This window comes from Micromys minutus, assembly GCF_963924665.1.
Source record: "Micromys minutus genome assembly, chromosome: 1".
Lineage (NCBI taxonomy): Eukaryota > Metazoa > Chordata > Mammalia > Rodentia > Muridae > Micromys > Micromys minutus.
Genome location: NC_137969.1, coordinates 150,511,352 through 150,537,337, shown reverse-complemented (window position 1 = coordinate 150,537,337; position 25,986 = coordinate 150,511,352). Strand labels below are relative to the sequence as shown.

General features: G+C 36.2%; 1 protein-coding gene across 3 annotated transcripts in view; it reads left to right on the top strand.

Annotated features, from left to right (window-relative positions):
* MEMO1 (mediator of cell motility 1) overlaps positions 1-24,949 on the top strand; it is a 96,793-nt gene extending 71,844 nt beyond the window's left edge. For 2 of the 3 annotated variants that reach the window (XM_080919475.1, XM_080919476.1), the window contains 4 exons: positions 4,981-5,123; positions 13,677-13,753; positions 22,954-23,058; positions 24,102-24,947. In XM_080919475.1, the coding sequence (XP_080775601.1) occupies positions 4,981-5,123; positions 13,677-13,753; positions 22,954-23,058; positions 24,102-24,233 (457 nt within the window). In that variant the 3' untranslated portion in view covers positions 24,234-24,947. Of the gene's footprint in view, positions 1-4,980; positions 5,124-13,676; positions 13,754-22,953; positions 23,059-24,101 lie in introns of all 3 variants that reach the window. The other variant, XM_080919474.1, reaches the window with a different exon arrangement.
* Positions 24,950-25,986: the final 1,037 nt, after the last annotated feature.

Below are 25,986 nucleotides of genomic sequence, written 5' to 3'. Positions count from 1 at the left end.
TTTTAATCTTCTGCCTTGAATGGCTCTTTTCAGTCTTAAACGTTCATCATGGTTAGGATTTGACAACTTTTTGGGACTACTTCTAAAGAAAAAGTCTTATTTTCCATTTATATTTATATATTTTATATATTTCCATTCTATTTATATAATGAATGCTTATTATAATGCTTATGCCTATAAATTATATTTGCGAGCTTCCCAAGTGAGGATACTATATCCAGATGTCTTAGTATGAACATAGCTGTTACTCATAACTAAGTAGTTCCCATTTTAATGTTTTACATTAGACATTTGCTACAGTTGAGTTTGTGTCTTCTGTGGTTTTGTCAATGCCTTTGTGTATATGTTATTATAATAACACATTGTAAAGTGTCAGTGCCTTAACTCTGGGCCTACCTGGTCCTTCCTTTCTGTAAATGTATTTTTTGGAGTGGGGGGATCTTAGCTCCTTTTGCTCCTAAGTAATGACAGGGTATGAGTACACCCATTCTATTCAGTTTTATCTTCAAAATAATGACATAGAGACTTGGTATTTTTATTAACAAGCCATTGGCACTAAGGAGGGAAGGTTCTGAGCGATTCTAACCCAACTAGGCTGCTACTACCCAGCCAAATGGTCCTTCACTGCATCTGACTCTTGCTCTGGCTTGCTCTGGTCCATGTGTGTCCTTATGCTTGCTTTCTTATCTCAATCTCAGTGACTCCTCCTGACCCTCCTCCATAGTCTCTCGTACCTTCTCTCTCCTGGTCTCTTTGGGACCCCTGTCTGGAATCAGAAGTCCTGCCCTATTTTTTTCTGCCCAGCTAATTTGCTGACCAGCCCTTTATTAACCAATGAGAGGTGATAGGAAACAATTTTTACATACCACTGAGACCAGAGAAGCTTAACCTGCATCCAGATGTCTGAGCATAGAAATCAGTATCTGAATACACAGTGGACAAAACCAACCCCTAGCATCTTTCCCCTCCCTTACTCCTAGAAACCACATGTCTGGTTTTTTTTTTTTTTTGGGTGAGGGGGCATATTAGTTTATTTTTCCATTAGTGCTGGGGCACTAAGAAAAAGTTTGCCTTATCTTGAATGTTAGAATAATACTCAGCTTTTCTAGATTAGGCTTCTCTTGTAGAAATATGTAACTTTTAATTTATTTGCCAGTAAGTCTAATGTTACTAATATTTTTGTACAAGTCTGTGTGTCAACTATATTGTTTGGTAAATAAGATTTTATTTGAAATTAGCCACACCCTGTCAGTAGTATATTGTCTTTGCCTACTTCGTTTCTGTAACCAGTACTGAATATTTTTGTTCTGGGATTTGTATTACCCAGAACACCCCCCCCCCCCCCCCCCATTATTCCCAGTTCCACAGAAAACCCTTTTGTGGTCTCTTTAAAAATATGTTCACTGACCCTATGGTTTAGATGAGTTACAGTTTAAACTCTTAAAATTCTTACATTCGATTTTAATACATTTTTGTGACTGGTGTGAGTTACATAATTAGATGAACTTTAAAAAATTCTGTTTCATCAGATCTGTTTGGTTAATGTTTACATGGGATTTAGAACATTTGTAGCAACTATTATTTTTTTTCTTTTCTCTGTTTGGGACCTAAGATTGTTTGGATGCTTCATACCATCTTAAATTCTCTAACACTCTTTGAATTTTTAAGTATTTTTCTGTCGTTCAAGTGTTTTAAATTTATCACTTTCTTTTCCTAGCAACTTAAGGAAGGGAAAGACCTGATGGGGTTCCTGTGTGGCCTGAGCTAGTCCTGCTTTTCAGCTCTCCTGCCCGTGTGTGTGCCACCATATGTGGCTGCTGTCCATTGTTAATTGCAAACGTTTATTCTTGTGAAAATGCTAATTCTGCTTTTCATCCAGTTAAGGAACTTTTTGTTTGGTGTTGTATTTTTCAGTGCTCTACTTAAAAAAAAAAAGCAGTTTGCATTACTTTCTTGCTATGCTTTGTTGGTTTACTCATGACACACTCCACACACACTCACACACGCACAAACATACACATATTTTTAGAGTGCCATAATTTGCTGTTTATCTGTAGTTTTTAGTAACTGAATTTTGATTTTATTCATTTTCTCCCTACAGGCTTTTTTATTTAGCATTTTGTATGCGTTTCAGAATGTTTTTTTCCCACTTTGTACTTCTGTTGATCAGACTGTTCAGCTTTTGAGAAAATAAGTACTTTTATAGTTTAGTATTTAGCAAATGATTGCTTACAGGTTGTACCTGTCCTAGCTAGGGTTTTATTGCTGTGAAGAGACACTATGGCCAAGGGAACTTTTACAAAGGAAAATATAACTGGGCTTGGCTTATAGCCAGAGGGTTAGTCCATTTAGTCATGGTGGGAGGCATGGTAGCCTACAGGGGGGTTTGGTGCTGGGTGAACCAAGAGTTCTACATTTTGATCCAAAGGCAGCAGATGGTGATTGGATGTACATAGCTTGAACATTTAAGACTTCAAAGTCCCACTTCCACCATCTTATATTTCCTCTGATAAGGCCACACCTCCTAATAGAGCCACTCTTTAAGGCCAATTAACCATAGAACCTAAATGTCCTGAGCCCAGAGTGCTTTCACCATCTACAAGTGGGTGGTGTGTACTTGGGGAGCATATTCAAACAAGCCCAGTGTGTTTATATTGACTCTGACTCTATGTTTGGTTGTCTTATGTCTGAAGTGAGCACTCCACAGCTGAGCCCCCTTCCCTCCCTCACCTTTGTAGGTATTGCATGTGACTAACTCCACCTTCAAATTTCTAGTTCCTCTCTTGAATACTCAGAGGTCCTAAGGTTTTAGCTATCTTGGCATCTTTTGGGTCAGCCAGTGTATTATAGAGAAGGAAAGTTTCTTTCCTTAAGATTTCAGGAGCGTTTATTAAGTCTGTGACCCTTCCATTTCTAGGATTTCTTGATGAATTTGTAGCTAATCTTCAGGCTTTTGGGGTGTGCTCATTGACTTCAGCTGAGGAACTGGTGGGATTCTCTACTTTGCATTTTGCAGTCTCCAGCTCTTGTGCTGTAGTCAGTGGAGCTGGGCAAAGATGGAGCTAGCTTACTCATTTTTAACGGGAACTTGTTACTGGTCATGAATAGCCACGTTATTTTCCTCCTCTTTAGTTGACATAAGTGGCATAAAATTCATTTAAAAGCTTTATCCAGATTTATAATTGTTTTTTGTGGGCAGATTTTATACTTTACTAGAAAATTCAACTCCAGAACTTGAATTTAAAATATAAAAATATTTATCTTTCAAAGTCAAATACTCTTTTTTTTTTCTCCCCTAGTTTATGCTTCATGGAAAGAGAATAAGTAAATTAAGAGAAAAAAATCCAGGAAGGCTGAGGTGACGAGCCATTTGCTCTCTGGGTTTCTGAGAAGGACCAGACGCTCTCTCTAGTAGAGATGGATGTATACGCTCATTGTGGTTATTGGAAGGGGCAGGACTGTGGAGAACATGCCTGTTGTTTCTGCAGAGCAAGGCATCTGGGGCTGACACTTTGTTACTGTGAGCTTCATGTTATAATGTCCATCAAATAGGCTTGTAGGTTTGGTTCCTGTGCAAATACAGATGAGGGCATTCATTCTGAGCACCACAGTCCTCAGACGCTTCTCTTTGCTCTTTATCGTTTGCATATCATCTGATTTCTTACCAAGTCATAGTTATTTGTGTTCTCTTCGGTCTTTATGTATTTATTTTTGGAGGTAGTTTTTGAAATTAGAATAATTCATGGCAGTTCCCAAATTTTTATGAGAAACTTCTTTGAATTAATAATCAACCTGTTTAAAGCAGAAGCCCCTGTTTGCTCTGTGTAGTTACTTAGCAAACTAGTAAGAATCAAAGAATGAGATGCCCCATGGCAGCTTCCTCTGCCAGCTTCTTTTTTTTTCCTTACTCCATAGATGCAGATTCTGCCCAAGAAGCCCCTGCATTGCAGAGGGACTGGAGATCTGTATGATCTTTATTTCGCAGGTGACAAGGGTAAGGGGGTTGTTGTGGGGGAGGTGTCTGGGTACCCTGATTTAGTGCTATGTAGCTTACTCAACCTAACTGGAACTTAGTATTAAAAATAAAATTACCCCTTTTTATGAATTCTGTTTGTCCTGTGTCAGTGAAGTGTCAGACTATTAAAGTTAACAGGCAGTTATTATAATACTGAATTTATAAAATCTTATTCAAAATAAATTAGACAAACAATTCATGCCTCTAAAACTTTAACTCCAGGATGATTGATATATAAATAAATAATATATATGATTAAAATTTCATTATAATGAACAATTTTAAATAATCATAGTTACTTAAATCACAGTCATCTATTTGCTTTTTCTAAATTTGTCAGTCTTTAGAGTCAAAGGGGACTGGATGGATATACCATGGTTGTAGTGGGTGGGTGGGTGTGTCTTTGTGGGTGTACTAGAAGTGAATATGTCCTTTACTTCTTCAGTTACCCTGGCTGTCAATGACATTTGAGTTGTTTGTACTAGGGTGACTATCTGACTGTTAGGGTAAGTGTAAGAGTGCCATCAACGGGCCTCATAGGAGCCACATCAAGTCGTACTTGGCAGGTTTAGAGAACGAGATGGTGTATGTGCACAGGATCAAGTTCAAGCAGAGAAAGGGGACTGGTAAAGCGGCAGGACTGGGTAGGATCATAGCCTTTGTTGGTGTTGTTCTAATGGACTTACTTTTGAGCATATTTTATACCTGGCAGTACCTTGCTTACTTAAAGTAGTTTACATTTCCATGACTTAAGTAGATGCTTTTAGTATTCTGTACTATTTTTAAATAGGCTGCTTTCAAACTTCTTTTGTAGATTTTAAGAATTCAACAGTAAAATGTTTGTTATCATAATCACTGTTAATAAATGTTCATCTTTTTAGTGCCAATGTAATTTGAAAAATTTTAAATCTTAAACAGCTTAAATGACTTTTTTATTTTATTTTATTTTTTCTGTTTTCTTTAAGCCATAAAGATGAGTTTACCATTATTCCTGTCCTGGTTGGAGCTCTGAGTGAGTCAAAAGAACAGGAATTCGGAAAACTCTTCAGTAAATACCTAGCGGATCCTAGTAATCTCTTTGTGGTTTCTTCTGATTTCTGCCACTGGGGTAAGTTCTAGTTTTAACATATGGTAGATGTTACATATTTGTGGTTAAAGGTTTCTTTCATTCCAAGCTCTGATTCTCAATATTTGATCACTCTTTGGAAAGTTGTATTTGTGGTAGCCATGTCAAGAGTGAATAAAGGAGCCTTTTGGTCATTTACAAAGGATCAGCAGAGGGTATAGGCACATTTCCAAAGGCGACTGGTACAGTTGGATTCACACTGTGAGGGCATCCTTGCTTTTGAACACTTTTGTTAGTGGGAGTTAAAACTGTTAACCCCGTATTTGTGTACATACACATGGTAGGTTCTTTGAGGTCAGGTTTGGTAAATAGAACATATTCTTCACAGTATAGAAGAGTAGTGTGTGCTATACTGGTCCTTTTCCGATTTTCTTTTTTGTAATTAGTGTCTTTTTTTTTTTTTGATTCCCCCACCCAATTGCAATCAGTTTTTTTTTTTTTTTAATTAGTTACCCTCTAATATTAGGGCATATAGATAGGATATTAGCATTGTGGTCTTAAGTGATATAAAGTAAGAGGAAGGATTTTTATAGTGGCTAGATGATAAAGAGGTGGTACATCGTGGATTACCTCTTTTAGTAAACTGATTTTGCATTCTTTTGAGTACTATTTGCTTTCTTTATCCATAAATGTCTCAATATTTTTAAAGTTCCATTCCTTCTAGGACATAACTCTTTGACTCATTTCTTCACTATTTTAAGTTATACCCATTCGTCCATCCTCTTTTGCTTTTTATTATAAGGAAGCATAAAACCATAATTTTAAAGATAAAGCACTAGAATGCCAGAAAACATCCCCAGTAAGTTATGTAGGGAGCCCTGGCTTTCTCTTGTGAGAATTAGTAGCATTTTACCTGCCTTGCTCAGGTTTTCTCTCGCATCCTTCACCAAATAGACTTCTTAAGTTATACTTTCAGCTCTACTATCTTCCATGGCATAGATGTTAGAGTATGTAAACTATTGACACTGTGGTTTTCACTAGTTCTCCATGAGCTTGATTTTTCTCCTAGGAAAGGTTTGAAAATACCTGGAACTCTTATAGATTCTGAAGGATGGTGAGGTTCTGAATGAAACGAGTAGAGTCCAGGGAAGTTGCTGAACATCTTGGAGTGCACAGAACAGCCTACTTCCCCATGAAAAGATGTCTTACTGCCGAGGTCAGAAACCCGTCTTAGGGTGTAGCATAACTGAGCTTCCTTCTCAGACCCTTTTCTAAACTCAGAGGCTCTTCAGTAACTCACTCAGCTGTCTAGTTTGCACTGCTCTTGAGGCAGAAGTACTTTTTTATTCATGTAACTATTTTACTTAGATTTTAGGGCCCAAATAGAGGCTTAGAAGGGAATTCCTTTCTTAGGAATTACAGATTTAGTCATAGTTGATCTTTTAAAGGTTGCTTTTCTCAGTGTTGTGAGTTTCTGTCAGTAACAAGACGTGCTCATATTTTAAAAAGAAAAATTATGAAGCAAGTAGTTTTTTCCTTTTTTGAAGGTTTTTATAAATTGCTTAATACTGTTCTCTTGACTCGGTTTTCCAGATTGCTTTTTCTAAATTGGCAACATGTGCAACCACAACAGAAACCTACATAAAATGTGTAGGCTTTTCCCCTTCCTTCTTTCCTTTTTTCCTTTCTTCCTCATTTTCTTTTTATTTGTTTATTTTATGATAAGCTTTCACTGTGTTACCCAGGCTAGCCTCAAACTTATGGTCCTCCTGTATCTGTTTTCTAAGTGCTGGGATTGTAGTCATGTGCCACCATGCCTGTTTAATAGATGGAATATTCCTGTTGTGTGCCTGTGTGGGGTCATCCTTTTTACATTTATAATAATGTTTTTTTTTTGTTTTTTTTTTTTTTTTAGTGTTTTTTCAAGACAGGGTTTTTCTTTGTAACTTTGGCTGTCCTAGAACTCATTCTTTAGACCCTGCTAGTCTTGATCTCACAGAGATCCTCCTATTTCTGCCTCCTAAAGGTGTGCACCACCACTGCCTAGCTAGTAAAGCATTCTTAATGCTAACACACCTTACTCTACAGTTGAGAGAAAGATAGAGATGTATATATCTCAATCACAGAGATTCTCAGAAAGTTACCTAGGCAGTTTCTAAAAAAGAAATACTATAGGATTTCCAGGTGATAATTGAAAAGAGAAAATAAAAACCCTCACTATTTTCTAAGGCAGGTAAATGCTACCTGTGAAGAGTGTCCAGGACTATTTGTGTTTGCATTCGGTGGCTAAAGATGGCGCTTTCCCCAGTGCTCCATTCAGTCAGTATTGTCACTCATAGTCTCATTAAGTGCTCACTCAAAACATATAAAGGCACAGGCCCTTTCTGAATAGTTTGGCCAGCAATATGAGAGATAGTGTTAGGTGTACCGTGGATAATATTTAAAGTTAATACCATAAGAAGTAGAAATTGTCACTTTGTAAAGTATGACACTTCTGTTTTGCATGCTTATTAAGGTGAATGGTTAGCCAACTAACTAACCACAGGCTAAGTTCTCAGGAGTCAAATTTTATGTTTTTCAAATTCATGTTCTATGTTAACAGTTTTGCTCTTCCTGAATGTTAGTGTTTTCTTTTCCTTTTTTCTCCTCCTATTGCAGAATCTTGCCATCTTAGGCTGACTTTAACTTTGCATCCTTCTGCCTCAGTCCCCCTACGTGGGATCACGTGCATGCACCACTGCACCTTTCACTTCTTTTACTTGTAAAGATATGGTACATGATACATGGAAATCATAGTGGTGAATTGTCAACCATTTCAGAGAAATGGTTCAGCTCTTTAGCACATAGAGGCCTTAAAAGTTTCATTGCCTTAGGCTCTTTATAATTCAAAATAGCTGGTTTTTCAAGTAAAACTGTTTAATTGATTATGCTGTACTTCGCAGATTACTCTGATACATATGCACAGTGGACTTTTGTTTCTATTGAGTTAGGCTACTGGTAGTGACTACCTTTTTGTTTCTAGTTTATTTTCTTCTTTGTCCAGCTTTTGTGGACATAGTGAGAAACTTGCCTTTAGAGATGGTTGGGAAGCTGGTGTACAAATCAGAAGTATAGTTTTTCCTGTTGGCTTTCTTTATCAGCTGGTATCCCATTATAAAAAAAGTTTGTTTTTATAAAAATATATTTTACTTTAATATGTTTTCATTTTTAGAGAGGCACCAGAGGCATAAAAGTAGAGAGACTGAAATATTGTGGTGTTCTTTTAGAGAGTAACAAGGCAGGGAAAGGTAGGAACCTGTGTTCTGTCATCTCATTCTTTCTCTTTCCTTGGTTGAGTTTCCTGCAGTTCTGCATTTCAGTTTGTTCTGTGCATCTAGTCATCATGGTAGACAGACTGCTCTGTGCAATCATACTGATAGTCCTCTCACCGTAGCTGCAGCTTTGGGTTTTATCTTGGCTTAGTAAGATTTAATACTTGATATGTTCACCAAGTTCTGGGTATGCTTAATGTGCTTACCATTTTCTACATCCTGGAGGATGGGTCTGTGTCGGAAGAATTTGTCTGCATTTCCTTAAGTTATGCTAATTTTTATTCTGCTCAAGCTTCAAGTCTGATATTCTCCATATATACTGTTACTGTTTGTAACTTAGATTATTGACAGCTTTCAGTAGCATGATTTTTAATAACTGACTAGCAAATTTCTAAAAGAAATTAGACCTAACACATTGGAAGTAATCTTATATTAATTTTTCTTTATAGTGATTTACATAACAGTTTCAATCAATTTACTAAGTGCTTATGCCACTATCTTGTTAAAATACAAACACAGTCTACTGCAGTCTCCTCAGCAGTTAAAATATGATTAGGATTATATCACTTCTTCTTCTTCTTCTTCTTCTTCTTCTTCTTCTTCTTCTTCTTCTTCTTCTCCTTCTCCTCCTCCTCCTCCTCCTCCTCCTCCTCCTCCTCCTCCTCCTCCTCCTCCTCCTCCTCCTCCTCCTCCTCCTCCTCCTCCTCCTCCTCCTCCTCCTCCTCCTCCTCCTCCTCCTCCTCCTCCTCCTCCTCCTCCTCCTCCTCCTCCTCCTCCTCCTCCTCCTCCTCCTCCTCCTCCTCCTCCTCCTCCTCCTCCTCCTCCTCCTCCTCCTCCTCCTCCTCCTCCTCCTCCTCCTCCTCCTCCTCCTCCTCCTCCTCCTCCTCCTCCTCCTCCTCCTCCTCCTCCTCCTCCTCCTCCTCCTCCTCCTCCTCCTCCCCCTCCCCCTCCCCCTCCCCCTCCCCCTCCCCCTCCCCCTCCCCCTCCCCCTCCCCCTCCCCCTCCCCCTCCCCCTCCCCCTCCCCCTCCCCCTCCCCCTCCCCCTCCCCCTCCCCCTCCCCCTCCCCCTCCCCCTCCCCCTCCCCCTCCCCCTCCCCCTCCCCCTCCCCCTCCCCCTCCCCCTCCCCCTCCCCCTCCCCCTCCCCCTCCCCCTCCCCCTCCCCCTCCCCCTCCTCCCTCCTCCCCCTCCTCCCTCCTCCCTCCTCCCTTCTTCTTCTTCTTCTTCTTCTACTTTAGAAATGCTTAAGTTTGAAATATGTTGGCTAATTTTTAAAATGTATCTTATCCAAGGCTGGATGTTTGCCATTTCAAGTCTTTGTATATCTTGATATCACAGGTTTAGGTTTTGACCCTTTGCAGTGTTGATTATAGTAAGGCGGACATGTTCCCATTGCAACAGCCTTCAGGATGACCAGATGATAGTATTTAGTTGTCACAAAGGTTGATATTATTGATAGGACTAGGCAGTATTTTCTTTACTGTGACTTCAGTTACAGGCCTTCCAGGTTTAGGACCTCCTTGTAGAATGGCCTGGAAATGTCCCTAATGGATTTGTTCAAGGATTCAAACATTTGAAAAATGGTTCACAATTAGCAAGTGATAAGTGTACATGGTACAGTTCTTATTTGTCATGTATTTGAAAGGCCTTCCTATTGACTGATGATACTTTGGGGGTTTTGTAGATGAACATTATTAGGTCATTGCTTATTTCACAGTCTAGTGTGTAGCAGAATATTGAGGTTTTAACTTTTTTCCTTTTGTTTTGAGATACTTAAGACATAGTATTGGTTCTTGTACCATTCATTGTTGTTCGTCCTCATGAGTTGATTGTCGTGTGTTAAAAAGACATCCTTGGAGCTTCCTCTCCACACTCTGTGAATCCACTCATTAATCACCAGTCACCTTTGGAGATGGGAAAATTACTTACCTGTATTTCTTTTTCTCAGAAAGCGTGCTCTGGAATGGATTCACAAATGAGCTACCCTCCTTCCCTCAAAGAGTAAGGTTTCTGCTTTACAGGATTTTTTTTCCTTGGGTTATTTTTCCTCTCATCTTTTGAATTTGAAAAGAACTGAGGGAAGGCACCTGAAGAAACCACTGACATACTCACTAGGGAGTTCCAGAGCTTGTCCTGCCCCTAGGGCGGTGTCCATGGCTCTTAAAGCTAGAAAGCTCATACTTGAAGTTGAAACAGGGGCTCAAAGAATCCATTTTCCCAGTGTACCTTCTGAAAGGATAAGTTGCAGGTAAGTAATTTTCTCTACTATGTGATATGCTTTATTCATACTTAGAAAAGGATGCACAATCCCCGCCCTCAGCTATGGACACAGCTGGATTTTTTTTCCAGCCAGCTCCATAATTCCCTTAAGCCAGAAATATAAAAACAGAATGAAATCTATTTGCTCATGAGGTACATACACTTAATTTATTTCAAGTGAACAAGCCAAAACTAAGGATGTATTTATGACTAATGTATTATGCTAGGACTGTTACTTCCTTTATTAATGAACGAAATCTTGAGAAGTTTACTCTGAAATAAGAAAGACGGTATCTTGACTCAGTTTCCAAGCAATGGTTGACTTACTTATTTGTACATATGCACATGCATATGGATGCTTGTGTGCATGCATACATATATACACTCAGACAAGCAAGCTGAAGGCAGCTAGTTACTTCAGATTAGATGATGTCTCTCTGTTGACTAGGTTGCTCAAGTAATTTGAAAATACTTGTAGAGTTTTAATGATTCCCATGATAACAGTATGAGCTGTTATGAGTAAAATATCCAGTAGCTGCATGTACTAAAAATTGCACTTCTTTATTGAGCTACTGAACCATTTATATTTAATTTTTATGCTACCAAATGTGAATTGGTCACACAAAAAAATAACAGGTAGCAAAATACTAAACATTTGCTTCAATTGGTTTCCTATGTATATTCTCACTTGCATTAAATTGCTTCAGTATTTAAAAAAATACTTCAGTATTTAAAAAAATACTTCAGTATTTTTAAAGTATTTCAAGCATCGGTGACTTTGTTTAGAAATACTTTAAAAGTAAAAGGCCATATGTGTGGTATGACGGCACTTAAACATATTATCACACTCCTTTCTTGCTTTCCTGGCAATGTTGTTACTTGCAAAAAGGCTTCACTTGGAATCGAGCAGAAAGGACTTTTAGTAGCAAATGGCTGTCTTAAAGCACCCAGGCATAGAAGTCTTTGTATAAGGTTCAAAGTTTACAGATAGTAGCTAAAAGGAACAGCTGTTTCCAGAAACAGGGAAAGGAGAACACATTTGTGTAAACCTGAGATAGTCCAGGTTATAAAGAGTGGAGAGAGAGAACTTTGATTTTTCTATAGAATATTATTTTTAGAAGAGAGGCAAAGAAGCAGAATTTTCTTGTCTAAGGTGTTCATAACTGTCTGACAAAAGATGGACAGCTTTATGACGAACTTTGAGACAGACATGAATAGCACTGATAAATGGAGTCAGCAGGCTAGACGGGCACTGTGGCCGACTTTTCTCTGCAGTTTCTCACAACTTCCTGGCCAGTGGAGGGAAACAGGGTCAATTTTACTGTGTGTAATACATCTTCATGGTGGGACAGTCCTTACTGCTGTGTGTTACACCCTTCCCATAGGGCAATCCTTATTACGTACTGTGTGCAATACACATCCTTTGAGGAAAAGCACAGTAACTGCCTTACAAGGTGGCTGGAGAGAGCTGACACTGTCAGCTGTCCTCTCACCTCTACTTGCACACTGTGACACACACAAGTGAGTTAAAGTACAGAGGCATGGAGTGATAGGTGATGACCATTGTGTTTACTTCTACACCTCACACCATGGCAGTGTGCAGTCATTTTGTTTTACATTATTGCATTCAGAAAGCTCACAGCTTGTTTAATTCTAAGATATCAGTTACAAGAGAACTTTAATAATAGCTTGGTTAATAGTTATTGCATTGAGTGGCATAGGAGGCAGTGCAAACCGTTAAAATATGAAAATTAAAGAATATGGTGTATTTTAGGAAAGCAAACGAAAAAAGATTAGTACCAATATAAGGAATACTGAGTTCTATTGTATGTTTAAAAAATGATATCAAAAAGAGTTTTATAATTTTGCCTGGAGCATTATGTGTAAGATACTGTTTTCAGTAAGATGACCAAGAAATTCAAAATATCATAATAATCCAACCAGATCCACTTTCTCAGTTGTGAGGCTAGTAGAGCTGTAGACGTGAAGCAGAGCACCATTAGACATGCATTTTGGCAAAGCTTTCAAAATGAGGAAAATGGGGGCTCAGTGGTTAAGAACACTGGCTATTCTTCTTGAGGACCTAGCTTTCCCCGGTTGGTTGGTGGCTCACACCCAACTGTAACTCCAGTTCAGGAGAAATGACACCTTCTTCTGACTGCTACAGTCACCACACATGCATGTGATAAACAGACATATGCAGGCAAAATACCCACACACATAAAAATAATTAAAAATTAAAGGGGAAACATCAAGGAAGAACCACATTGCTGGAAGCTATATTAGGGCATCTGATGTGCATCATAGTTAAGTAATCTGTAATTAGTTTATGGATATTAACTTTTGTATTTCATTACTATAGTAGGAAGCAACTTATTTTCTTAGTCTTTGTTTTTTGTTTGCTGTTTTAAGTTTGTTTTAACTTGTGCTGCAGAAGTACCGCTGAGCATTAACTGTTCTGTGCTTATACTCTAACTGGGATGTCATCTCAGTGCAGGGCTATTGACCCATTTTTCTGTGAATTCTGTTCACATTGCACAAGGCACATGTATCAGTCCTTTTCCTTAAAATACTAGAGACCATAAAAGTATCACTGACCTACACCATTGCTTCTGTCACTGATAAACTTTCATTGTTTGTTATACTAAGGCAGTTTGCTTAAACAGATTTCTTGAGCCATAATCTTTGGGTTTATCATTAACTATAGACTGACAGAATGTTTAACAATGCTTCTTGTAACCTTAAGCTCTTTTGTTTCCTTATTCCTGTACTGTTGATTATTTTAAAATTTCTGCAGTATGAAATAGTTTTTTCTTTTTTTAAACATTCTGGTGATGTATCATTTCTTTATAACCTTCCCAAATATGCCTCTTATCTTTATGTTGAGGACTCTTGGGAACAGATTCTTGCAGAGGCTTAAGCTGTGCTTTGCCTTTTGTGAGGCCTGAAATTATTTGGTAAGCGCTTGCTTTCTTTTTAGCTTCTAATTTTTCCCTATTTTATTTTGTACATGATATTTGTTTCAAGGTCAAAGGTTCCGTTACAGTTACTATGATGAATCCCAGGGGGAGATTTATAGATCCATTGAACATCTAGATAAAATGGTAAGTCTTTCAGGTGTGGGGTTTTAATGCTCTAAATCCTTTTCTTTAATTCCTGGTTAGTGATTTGAGACTTAATATGTTAAAATATGCAATGGGCTAACAGTTCTTTCCCTTTCTTGAATTAAAAGTACAAAATGCAGTGGGTCCTCAAATGAATAATTTCTCTAAGAATTTTCCTTCATCATACTTCTGTTTGACTACAAGAATATTTATAAGCAATTAGATACACATTTTAGTTATACTTTTGGAGAAGTATTTGGTTTTAGGGGCAGCAGCATATTATGCTATGGCTTCTGTTAAGCTGCAACCATAGGAGATGGATGGGGGAACACTGGTTGGAATTCCTATTTAATTTGATAGCCACCTGAAGTAACTTCTTTTGAGTCTTTTTGAACTATGTTACTATTCTTTGAAATGTATTAAATAACTTAGTGTTTAATATTTGGATTTGGTTTCTTAATAGGCCAAACTATTATTTTTGAGTGATGGCAGTGATTTTATGAACTACTTAATAAAGTATATATAATTTAAAACCACAAATGTTTGACTGAAACTTCAGTTTTTGAATTATCATCTTTTTGCTTCTGGATACAATGATATTATAGCCCTTTAATTAATTAAATTTCTCTTTTTGCTTTGGTGTATATTAAACTCAGGGCCCTGCACACACAGGGCAATGCTCTCCCACTAAGCTGTGTTCTGAGTCTGATGGCATAAATTTATTATAGGTTTTAGTAATTTAGCAAGCTTAAATTTTGTCTGCTACGCTACAGGAATTTTGCAAGTGCATCATTTTAATGCTTTTAAAATTTCAGAAATATTTTGTTAGGAATTGCATCTTATTCCAGATTTTTCAGAACCTCTTAAAGTGAGTTTAGCTGCATTAGTGAACTTAGTAATTTAAGTCTTATTGTTACATATTGAATTGTATTTTCACTTTCTATTCAACATATTCACTTTGAAATGTCTGTGGTCTTTTAAACCTGTGTCTACTAAGGTTACTATAGAACATACCTTAAGAAAACTGGATAACTTTTTATAAGTACAAATAATTTGCTTTTCTCCTTTTGTCTTGTTTTGTTTTGTTTTGTTTTGGTTTTTTTTGGTAGATATTTAGATTACTGTTTTCCCCCCTCCCCCTTTGGGAGGGCTTTCTAATGTTACATTTTACCTTGTTTTTCTAAATGTAAAAATTAAAAATGTAATTACATTCTTATTTTTTTAACTTTAGTTGTACTTTAAAGTTTTAAAATTTAATGTCACATAGGTAAATTTGGTGTGCATTTTAAGGAATATTCAGGGTGGCAGGGTTGTCTGCTATTTGCTGTATGACCTGTGAGGTCATTTCAGTTCTCTAGTCCTTGTTTGTCTTGATGATATCTAAGTTACTGCTATTTTACGATTCTATATGTTTATAAGCCTGTGATTTGTTCATATTTTATGCATTTTAGCGTAAGACCATCTGGTCAAAAGTTGCTAATATAATTAAGGAATCTATATTTGAATATGCCATACATAAATTCAGTTTTAGATATGGCATACAAAACTGTATCTGTTAGTCACATGCATTTACTGAACAGTGAGGTATGGATAATGCGACTTGACGTGCTGCCAGCATAAAGCATACATTGATTCACTTAGAATTAAACAAACAAAAAACCCTTTAATTATGATTCTTTTATCTGGATTATCTAATAAAATACAATAGATTGTGTTAATATTTTACTTCATTTTATCTTTTTAAACACAGCTACCACTTTTTAAAGTTAACTTTATGGCCTACATTATATTTTAATTGTGCATTGCTGGTTTACAGCACAAATATATGTCTGAATGATGATAAGCATAATTATTCTTTCAATTTTTTTGAGGTAGGTCTTACTATGTAACTTTGTCTGGCTGGAACTTATTACACAACCCAGATTGGCCACAAACTCAGAACTCCTCTTGCTTCATCGTCCTGAGTTCTGGGATTCTAGGCATGGGTTAATGTGCTTAGCTGTAAATAAGCATTTTAAAATCATTGCTGTGTGGAAGACAGGAGGAAAGTAAGATGGTCAGTGCCACTGCCTAGAGCGAGTGGAGGGAAGGGAAAGATGAGTTGGGTCAGAGGGACAGATCAGCATTAGTGGTGAGGAAATACAGGAAAGACAGGCAAAGTAAGAATGATGACACACATGAGAAAGCTTTAATTAGCAGGACCGAGAATGTCAAGTTATCCACTCTGTCAAAGTGGTTTCAGGAGAACTACATTATTCAAGGTTAGAAACTAAATTGCAGCAAAGAAGCATCAAATTGGCAAGAATGATGCTCTCTTTCAGTGTGACTGTGTCAGGACAGAACAGTGCCTGGCTTGGTGGATGAGCTGAGCCATTCCTCATAGTCAGAGGAAGGCTTTGTCTTTTCCCTTGCCACTCCATATGCTCTCCTTGGACAATAGCATTGATACTTTCCCTATCCACCCTTTAAAAAATAAGTGATATAAAACCTTACAGTTTTGACTCTCAAAATCTTATCACTTACATGGTTCCCATTCCATTTGGCTTACTTTCCATTTTTCCTTTAGGAGTAAATGGTTTGGGGTTTGACGGATAGTTAGAGCCACAGCTTAACATGCAGAGGCCTTTGTATGCCCTCACCCCACAGGGGATATAAAGGAGAATGGCTGTGTGAAAGTAGGAGCTAGTTTTTAGTTGTATGCATGTAACATTTTTCTTTTTATTAAAATTGTCTCCTCAACATCAGGCACAGAAGTTTCTTCACCACCAAAGAATTTCCAAAGCAAATAGCATTTGTGTGTGTGTGTGTGTGTGTGTGTGTGTGTGTGTGTGTGTGTGTGTATACATCTATCTATCTATCTATCTATCTATTTATCTATCTATCTATCTATCTATCTATCTATCTATCTATAGATATGTTTAACAAGTTCTACTTAATTTTATTAAACAGTAATTCTTTCACCAAAACCAGTGAAAATATCTTAATGCAGGACTGTTCTCTTGAACTCTTATTTACCAGGTACTAGCTTAGTATTTTTATTGGAATGTTATAAACTCAACATGGCAACATTGAAAACTTGTGATTTTCTCTTGACAAAAGCCTGTTTCTACAGACTATTTATTCTAAGTCATTTGATGGCGGCTTATACCTTCTCAGTCCCTGTAGTTATTCCAGTCTCATATCTGAACATAAAACCCAAGCAGAGTCTTTAACTCAAGTCAGATTGTGTTTTGACTCAGTTTTTGTGTCATTGGTTCAAAGATTTTGTCTTCTGGGTCAGATCTATAATATTATCCTGATCCCTCTCACCCCTTTGCCCCTTGTTCACTTGGTTCTGGACAAACTGCTGGTTGGCACTGCCTGCCACAGGTTTCCAGTTTCTGCCTGTCTGTCTTTTTATACTTAACTATTTCACTTACCTACCTCAAGTCTGTTTAGTTTAGTTTAGTTTTTCTTTTTCGTTTAAAAACAGGGTTTAACTATGTATCCCCTGACTGGCCTTGACAAAAAACTGCCTGTTTCAGATTCTACTTCCTGATTGTTGCAATATAAGGCATGTACCACGTTGCCAGGCTCCCAGGAGGGTGCACTGGGCACCCTGTCTAGTCTGAGGTTCTGCACGTCACCCTTCCAGCTTGTGTTCCTCACTCTCAGTCTGCCTCACTGTTAACCTGTAAGAATCAACAGGTCTGCAGTAGTAATTACAACATAAAATCCCAAATATTTTTCAAGTGGTGAATAAAATAATGTTCCTATAAGCACAGTTAAAGCATGTGCATATTAATATGAAAGAGAAATAAAGGAAAGATCATGATGTCATGTCCACCCACAGCTGTGTTGGAAGGTGCACCGCATACTCAGATCCTTGTGAACAGCACCAGTACAGCAGCTCTCAACAAACTTCCATGTGGCTCTTGCTGTTGTTAACTGAAATTACTACAATGCATTGCTGGTGAAAGGTGAATAATTCTTAGTAAATAAACAAAACTTTTAAATAAAAGAAACTATTATATTTCCTCCTTTAGATGATGATTCTGTCTCTAGGAAGTTCAGTCTTTATTAAAACCAAGAAAATTTTTTTCTGTTGTTACACACAGTAGAAATGGTACAGGGAATTAGAAGTAGGATTTCTTCTAAGCCATATGTCAAAAGTCTTATGGGTGGAGAACAGTTATTTTTGTATAGAATTTCCCTATCAGCATCCTTAGATCATACAAAAGCTTGGTGTTGGGGACAACCAAAAAATATGTCAGTCCCATTTTCTTAGGGTCTTCATGTGAACAGTTATGCTAGCTTGCTTGGCTTTATTGTTTCATTTATTCACCCGATCGCTGCTCTCTTTCACAGCCCTTCTCCCACATCCCCTCCCTTCTCTGAGAGGGTGGAGGCCCCTGAGTATATCCCAGCCCAGCTTTATTTTTATTTTCTGTATTTTGCTGTGTGACGTACCATTTTGTTATTGGTTAGTTTAGTGTAAGTCACAGTAAAAGTTTATGTGAAGTACAGACTGTTCCATGCAGTTTCCATGGTGTTGATGATGACTCTGTTTGTGGTATAGAAAGCAGATTCTACAAGATCAGGTGTCTACAGCAACCAGCCATTCAGAGTGTTTTAGGAAAAAGACCATACCTTAGAGATGGTGACAGTGGAGTTTGGAAACAATGGATCAAATTAAGGTACTTTGATAAGCAAAAGTTCTTTGCTAGCAGGTTGTCTTTCCTAGTTTGTAGTTCAGAGAGATGTAAGTTTGGAAAGTCTTGCTCTACTGATGGCAATAGTTGAACAACCCTCTCATCACCCTGACATCACACAGAGGAGCTGTCTGTGGAGTCAGAGCTTCAGCATCTTTCTAGCTGCAGCTCTGTAGGTCTGTGCTCAGCTCCCTTTATCTGTTGACTAGAACATGGGTGGGCTTGTTCATCTTTTTCTATTGAGCTTAAAAAGGAACATTTTGTTAATTAAAAGAGTGAGCTTTCTGTGCTAGAACCAGTAAGCCCAGGCTGACTTCTGTGTTTGTCCCAGCTTTCTATTAGCTGCCAAATTACCAAGTCCTTACATGAAACTTTTATTTGAAAAGCATGGGCTATAATTTCAAAACAAATAAAGAGTATCTGTTGTGTTAGTGTGTCTGAGTTTAGTATTTGAAGTAACATTTGACTTGGAGTTAGTTTTTGTGGTTGTTTGTTAGAGCTGTGATTTTTGTGAAATATTCTGTGTAGAGTTTTTTTTAAAGGTTCATAAATGTACCTTTATTAGTATGCTGTTAATTTGATTTATAAGCTAATTTTTAGAGTCTATGTATTATGTGATGTTATCCGAGGTAATGCAGTGTATGAAGCACATGAAAAGTAGTAATGAGTTTTGTCTTTAGGACTCACTGCCTCCCCAGGATATTTTATTTACACAGAAATACCCCTCTTCCCCAAAGCCCACTTTCTGTTGTCAAGTATTTATAGCTCAACCTATAAGAACTATTCATTTTCAGATAGTATCTGCTCAGCATTATTGAGTTAATGAGGCTTTTTAAAATTGGAAAATATCTTTCTGCTGTTAAAATGTTAGAACTTAAGTTGTTTTGAATTGCAAAAGAACCTTTGAATGACTCGGAAACTGGGGGGGAAGAAACCAGATAAATGCATATAGGAAAATAAAGTTTGTCTTATGATTGTTATAGTTAGGAAGATAATTATAGTGTAGAAGATTACAATTTAAAAGTCCTATGATTTTTTGGCTATTTATTTTTTGGTGAATAGTATTTTATAATTTTAGCGTTTATACCAACAAGCAGAATGTATTTTAAGACGATTTTATAAATTTTTGATTGTTTAAAATATTAGCCATATTTATGTGTATTTTCAGTATATAGTATATGGCATCATTTTTACTAGGCTAATTTTGGGTATACCCTTTTATTATGTGAATTTTGGACGGTTTCATTACTAATGATTACTAAAATTATTTTTCAGGGAGAATCTAGAATGCTATTGTAGTCATTCAGTTTATTAATTTAGTCACCTTATTTAATTTGAATATCATCTACTTTCCTTTTTCCTACTATTTTGAAAGGAGAAATTGTTATAAAATGAGGCCTCTTTCTCTTGGATTGATGTCTTATCTTCTTTATTAGGCTTGCCAGCATTCTCTGTAATGTAATCACTTATTAAGGTGTTGGCTATTAACACTGGTACCTTTGCATAGGGTTTGATTGGTTCTTGGCATAGGATTATTTGTACTGTTAAAATTTTATCCTGATTGCTCTTCAGGAAACTAGGGCATTTTCTGTTCCCTGATGAGTGTCTATATTCAGATGAATGGATTGATAGTTTTGGTACTTGATGATTTGCTGATTATGTGGTCATTATTAAAAAGGCATGCTTTTTCTTATTTATAAATGCCTATAAAACATGTTACTCTTGTGTTATTTTAGTAAGATTTATTTCTGTATTATAACAATAGCTATTTTGATTACTCTAGATACATATATATTTGTTTAAAAACAGGAGGATAATTATCAGAATTTTGAATTTGCAGCTTTTTCAGTATTTCCTGTTTAGTTTCAGATTGACAATTTGGGATTTGACATCACAGTTTTTTAGCCATTGCTTGGAGAATAAGCAAAATGATACATTTAATACATACAACCCCAAAATTAGAAACTTAACATGTGTTCTGAAGATTTATAGCTAAAACTGCTAAATTATGAAATACTTGCATACTATAGATAGGTAGGTTTTAGTGTTTATAGTATCCCTTACTTTAAGCTGAAATAGGGTAGACTCATTTCATTGCATGTTGGCTTTATGCAAATGATCAAGTTTTGACTATACAAAGCCTTAGGAAGCTTTCTGTGGCCTAGACACTTACAAATCACAACTTCTTGGGTTGGTAATAGTAGATACATTAGCTAGGCATATTTGGGAAACATTTTGTTTTTTCATTGTCATGGAATTTTGATAACTGCATTGAACTAGCACTTTTGTCCTGTTGGAAGTTTGATATGAGCAATTCTAGACTTGCCAAGTATATGTGACATGATTGTCAGCATTCTGCATTGGTCGGTGAATGTCCCATTAACAATTTATCCTCATGCTTTTATTTATGCATTTTGTAAATCTGGATTGGAGAGGTTCTCTCATGAGAAAAGCCCCCCCCCCCCATTTCTTTTACCTTCTCTTTATAAAGACATGCATTAAAACATTGTGTTTGTCAGAGGTTTGAACGAAACAAAACTAATTCTTGGCACTTAATACACTTGCAATAGTTAAAAATATAACACATCATCTCTTGATTTCAGTTTTTTCCTTTTGTATTTTTTAGTTTCTCTTTGTAGTTTAAGAATTTTAATCTTTATTTTGAGCTCCTTATTTAGTAGTATTTTCTCTACATTTATAATATTTTATCTTTTCATTAAGGGTTTCTTGACCACTTAGTATCTCTTGCTTTAAATGTAATTCATCTTCTTCTCTTTGAATTAGTATCAGCATATAAATATGATGCTTGTAGCAGCTGTGCTTGGAGATTTTATTACTAAGATGTATGTGGAAACTTCACACCGTAGAACTTATTAATAAGTGGGCTCTATTTCTGGCTGATGGTCCTGGCCTTCATTCAGGAGCATCAGGCTCTTCACTCTGTGTACAACAGTTGTAGTTATGCTGACGTTTGAGTAATCATTGGTGTAATTCTCATTATACTCTGATTAAAGCCAATAATTATTCAGACAAAACCTAGTGTCAGGAATCTTTTATGTCTCATTTCATGCATAGGAAAGTTATATCTTGATTATTCATGTTTCTAGCTGAGAGTTATAATTTATCTTAGAATTATTACATATTGATTTAACATTATATTGATTCTTTGGATCATATTGCGTATTTTAGGTTTAACTTTTAATATTTAATATTTATTTAAGCTGGTACCAAACGTTATTGACCTGAAAAAGATTCCTGGTTGTCAGGAGAAAATCAATGCAGCATTAAAAACTACTTATAGATTGGCTAATTAATGTATAAGCAAAGTGATTTTGTACTCATATTCTTATGTCTTAGGTATATTTTCTAGAATTGATAATGTTTATGAAATATGGGAGTTCTGAACAAGTTTCTTGTACAGTTAAGGTTTTGAAGCTTCTACTATAAAACTTACATGTTACTAACAGCTGCTATATTCCAGATTACTTTATTTAGAATAATTCATCCATTTCTTCCAGAAGACATTAATCTAGTGTATGTAAATATTAAAAAGAGCTTGATAAAGTAATGTATGGTTGGGTAAATAAACTTGATAGTTTCAGTGATTTACTTACCTACTTCAATGAATAAAGCGTCTCTGGTTTAATGTTAAAAATGTGTTGTGTGGGCTGGTGAAATGGGTCAGTGGGTAAAGATGCTCACAACCAAGCCTGTCCACTTAAGTTCAGTCCTTGGAACCCACATGGTGGCAGGAGAGAACTCATAACCAGAGATGTCCCTGATCTCTAACTCAGGCCATGGCTTCAGTCTCTTGTGTGTGCATGTGTGCACACACAGAAGTAAACAATATCAAACAGTTAAAATATGTGAGTGCTTTTGGAGACTGTAAAATCTAGTATAAACAATTGTTCAATTCATGGTGGTTCAATTAGCAGTACGCTAAAATTTCTTAATTCAGTTCTTCAAAGACTGGTTTAAAATAGAATGAAAAACTTTACTTCTTAGTACTGGCTCATAAAATATCTGTTACTAAACTCATTCTGTCTTATAAGTTTTGAAATAAACTATGTTAAGTATTTTCTTAGTCTGTTGTGATTTTTTTTTTATTAGAGACCTAGTTAACTGCTGAGCATTTAAAATCTTACACAGCTTTGATTCACGCTTACAGCTTTAAATAGTTATAAATCAAATTTAGTTTTAGATTTTTTTTATCAAAACTTTCACAGATTTACTTTTGTAGATTTCACAGATTTTACTTTAAGGAAAATATAACATTCTTAAACATATTTTAGGGTCAATGAAAAGCGGTAAAGGTGGCTTATAGACATCTGAACTTAGAAAATAATCTGGACTTTTTTTCTATCAGTAGTCAAGTATTATGAGATTACTTTTCATGAATGATTTTGTATTTTCCAAGAATTGTTTAGTAATATTTTCTATGTAAAAGAGAAATTAAGAACTTAATTTAAATATAATTAATAAATAATAAATTTTGTCTTTTTTTTTTAGGGTATGAGTATTATAGAACAATTAGATCCTGTATCTTTTAGCAATTATTTGAAGAAGTATCATAATACTATATGTGGAAGACATCCCATCGGGGTGTTATTAAATGTGAGTATTCTCAGGAAGACTGATGTCTAACATTTAATGTTGTCCTATTTCAAAGTATTCAAAGTGTTGTCACTGTAGCACACTGACGTGATCCCACTGGCTTTGTGTAGTACAGAGTTTCTTCTGGTGCATTTAGCATCATTATGGGTTTCTATTTCATTTGAATAAAATTGTCTCTGGAATACAGATTATTAATATCTGCCAACACAGTTATTTAGAAGAGAGGCATATCTTCTCTTGACTTTTGTCACTTCTGATATGAGTGTTTTTTTCAGAACATTGATTTGTGTGTGTGTTGGCTGGGAGGCAGACTTGGGTACATATACACATGAATGTTTCAGTCACTATCAGAAATTAAATGGATGTTCTTTTTGACTTAATAATGCAAGGTAGTTTGTATTTTTCCCTTTTAAACAATAATAATAACATTTACTTTATTTAAAGAATGCCAGGAGGAGCCAGGCTTTTAATCCCAGCAGAGGTGGTGGGTCTCTGTGACCTGAGGCCCGCCTGCTCTTCAGCGTGATTTCTAGGACAGTCAGAGCTACATACTGAGACCCTGTCTCAAGCAAACAACCCAAAACAAAACAAAGAGTGTCAAGAGTGAAATTTTGATTTAGTTGGATTTTAGAAACCTAAATTATGTTTGTTTACCTCCTAATAAATAAGCACAAATTTTCTTAAAGTACAACTCTTTAAGAAGAATGAGAAAATATATACTTAGGAAGATCACAGTGGGCTCAGATTGTTTGAAGGAAAACCCTATCACGGACCTAAATTAACTTCTGGAACGTACATTAGAATAAGCTGCACTAATTTCCTAAAGGCTGAATTGAATGAAATAGAGCTTTTTTTTTTTTTTAATAAACGAAATCATAAACCAGTACATAGTTAAATTATAAATTAAATATATATATATACCTTTTAACCTTGTGAGTTAAATGCACATTTCAAGTTGATTGTCAAACCTGACATTTGCAATGATTTTTTTTTTTTTAAAATATGATGTCTGTTATAACCACACCTACACTTTTTTTTTTTAGGCTATCACAGAGCTTCAGAAGAATGGAATGAATATGAGCTTTTCCTTTTTGAATTATGCCCAGTCAAGCCAGTGCAGAAGCTGGCAAGACAGTTCAGTCAGCTATGCAGCTGGAGCACTCACGGTCCACTGAAGCTCGACCCTCAGGGACGCCACCTGCACAGACTCAGACTCTGTCCAGGGTCCAGCCTAGCCTTTACCAACATGTTGGTTCTGGTGTGGGGGGAACTGAAACCTCAGACTAATAGAACTCTCTTCTTCTTTTCTAGTAGGTGTAGTCCTCCTTCATTTCAACTCATTCTAAAAATGCTTTCTAGTTTGGGGCAGTGGAAGGAAGGCTGGAATAAACTATTTGCCCAATTGGCACACAGTGACTTGTAAAGCATTCAGCATATCTGAAATTTGCACTCTTTGCAGACTCATGCACATATATTCCGCTTTCAGAATAGTTTTGCAAATTGTACACAGACAAAGGGTGGAAGCTTTTTAATAAAAAATGCATTTATAAATGATCTGTATTAGAATATAAGAAATCTCCAGTTACAGACAATTACTACCCATGTTGTACAACAGATACCTTCTATTTTAGTTGCTAATAAAGGGCTACACAACTCAAAATAGTCTGATTTAAACTTATTGCTTTGTGGTATAAATTGAAATTGTTTTTTAATTTTATCCCAGAATTTTTGTTAGAATGGCAAGCCTCAGCTTCTATGTAATAATGTTAGAATGCATTTTATTTTTACATTTATGTGATTTTTTTTAAAATCACAGAATTATAGTCATATAACTTTAAAGTTAACTTTCAAAGCTATAGTCATTGCCTTTTTGTGTGTGACATACCCTCATGTCATTATAATATTGTACTGCAATATAAATTCAAGGATGCTTTACAAACAAATAGATTTACTCCTTTGCTTCAGTGATTGTGTTTGATAGTCTGCAGATGAAGACATTGAAGAGTCTCACTAGTTGTGTTTCAAGTCATTGCAGACCATACACCACTATGGTTTTTGGTTTCGTTTTTTTTTTTTGCTGCTTTAAGCAATTTAACTCTTTTACCTGAATTTTTAGCAAGAAATCATTGACAATAATAGTAACAAGGCCTACTGGACTTCTGATAGTCCTGCAAATTTGTTTTTGGGGGGAAGGCATGATTTTTGGTGCGGCTCTTCCAACTAAAATAATGGTATGGTGTTGTATTTCTTCATCATAGATTTATCCAGTCATCTGGGGAGTGTTGTTAAGTCATTAAGCCATCATGCACGTTGTTCATTATGCCCACTTTAACATAACACTGGGTGTTTCTATAGCAGTGGGGAGTGTTTCTATCTTCAGGGTTATACCCAAGTAGCACAAGCGCTAGATGCCTTGCACCAATTTTCTTTTGGAGATTTACATTTCTTATTTATTAAATATCAATTTTCTATTCTCAAGAATGAGAAAAATGATACTACCTTTTAGATTTAAAATTTACCTACTGATACATGTAGGGAATATACTCTTATACACCAGTGTTTTTTTTTTTTTCCATTATTTAGATATGCTTTTGAGTACTATAAACATTTATTTCTTGTTTAATACAGATTATAAAAATTTCTGAATTGACAATAGTGAATTTTTAAAATAATGTTTTCTGAGTATAAAATTTGAAAATACTGAATAGTCAATCAGAAAAACCCATTACCTACAGTCTCACTACCCCAGAGATAACACTGTTAAATGTTTTTCTGTATTTACTTGTAGTCCTTGTGTTTTTTTATGAGTGTGCATGTGTTTGTGTGTGTGCAATAACAACTGAGATTACAGTGCTCATACACTTGCGTTATGCCCTGTTATCCTAAGTACCTATGTCTCTGAACACAGTATTTTAAAGATGGCTGCCT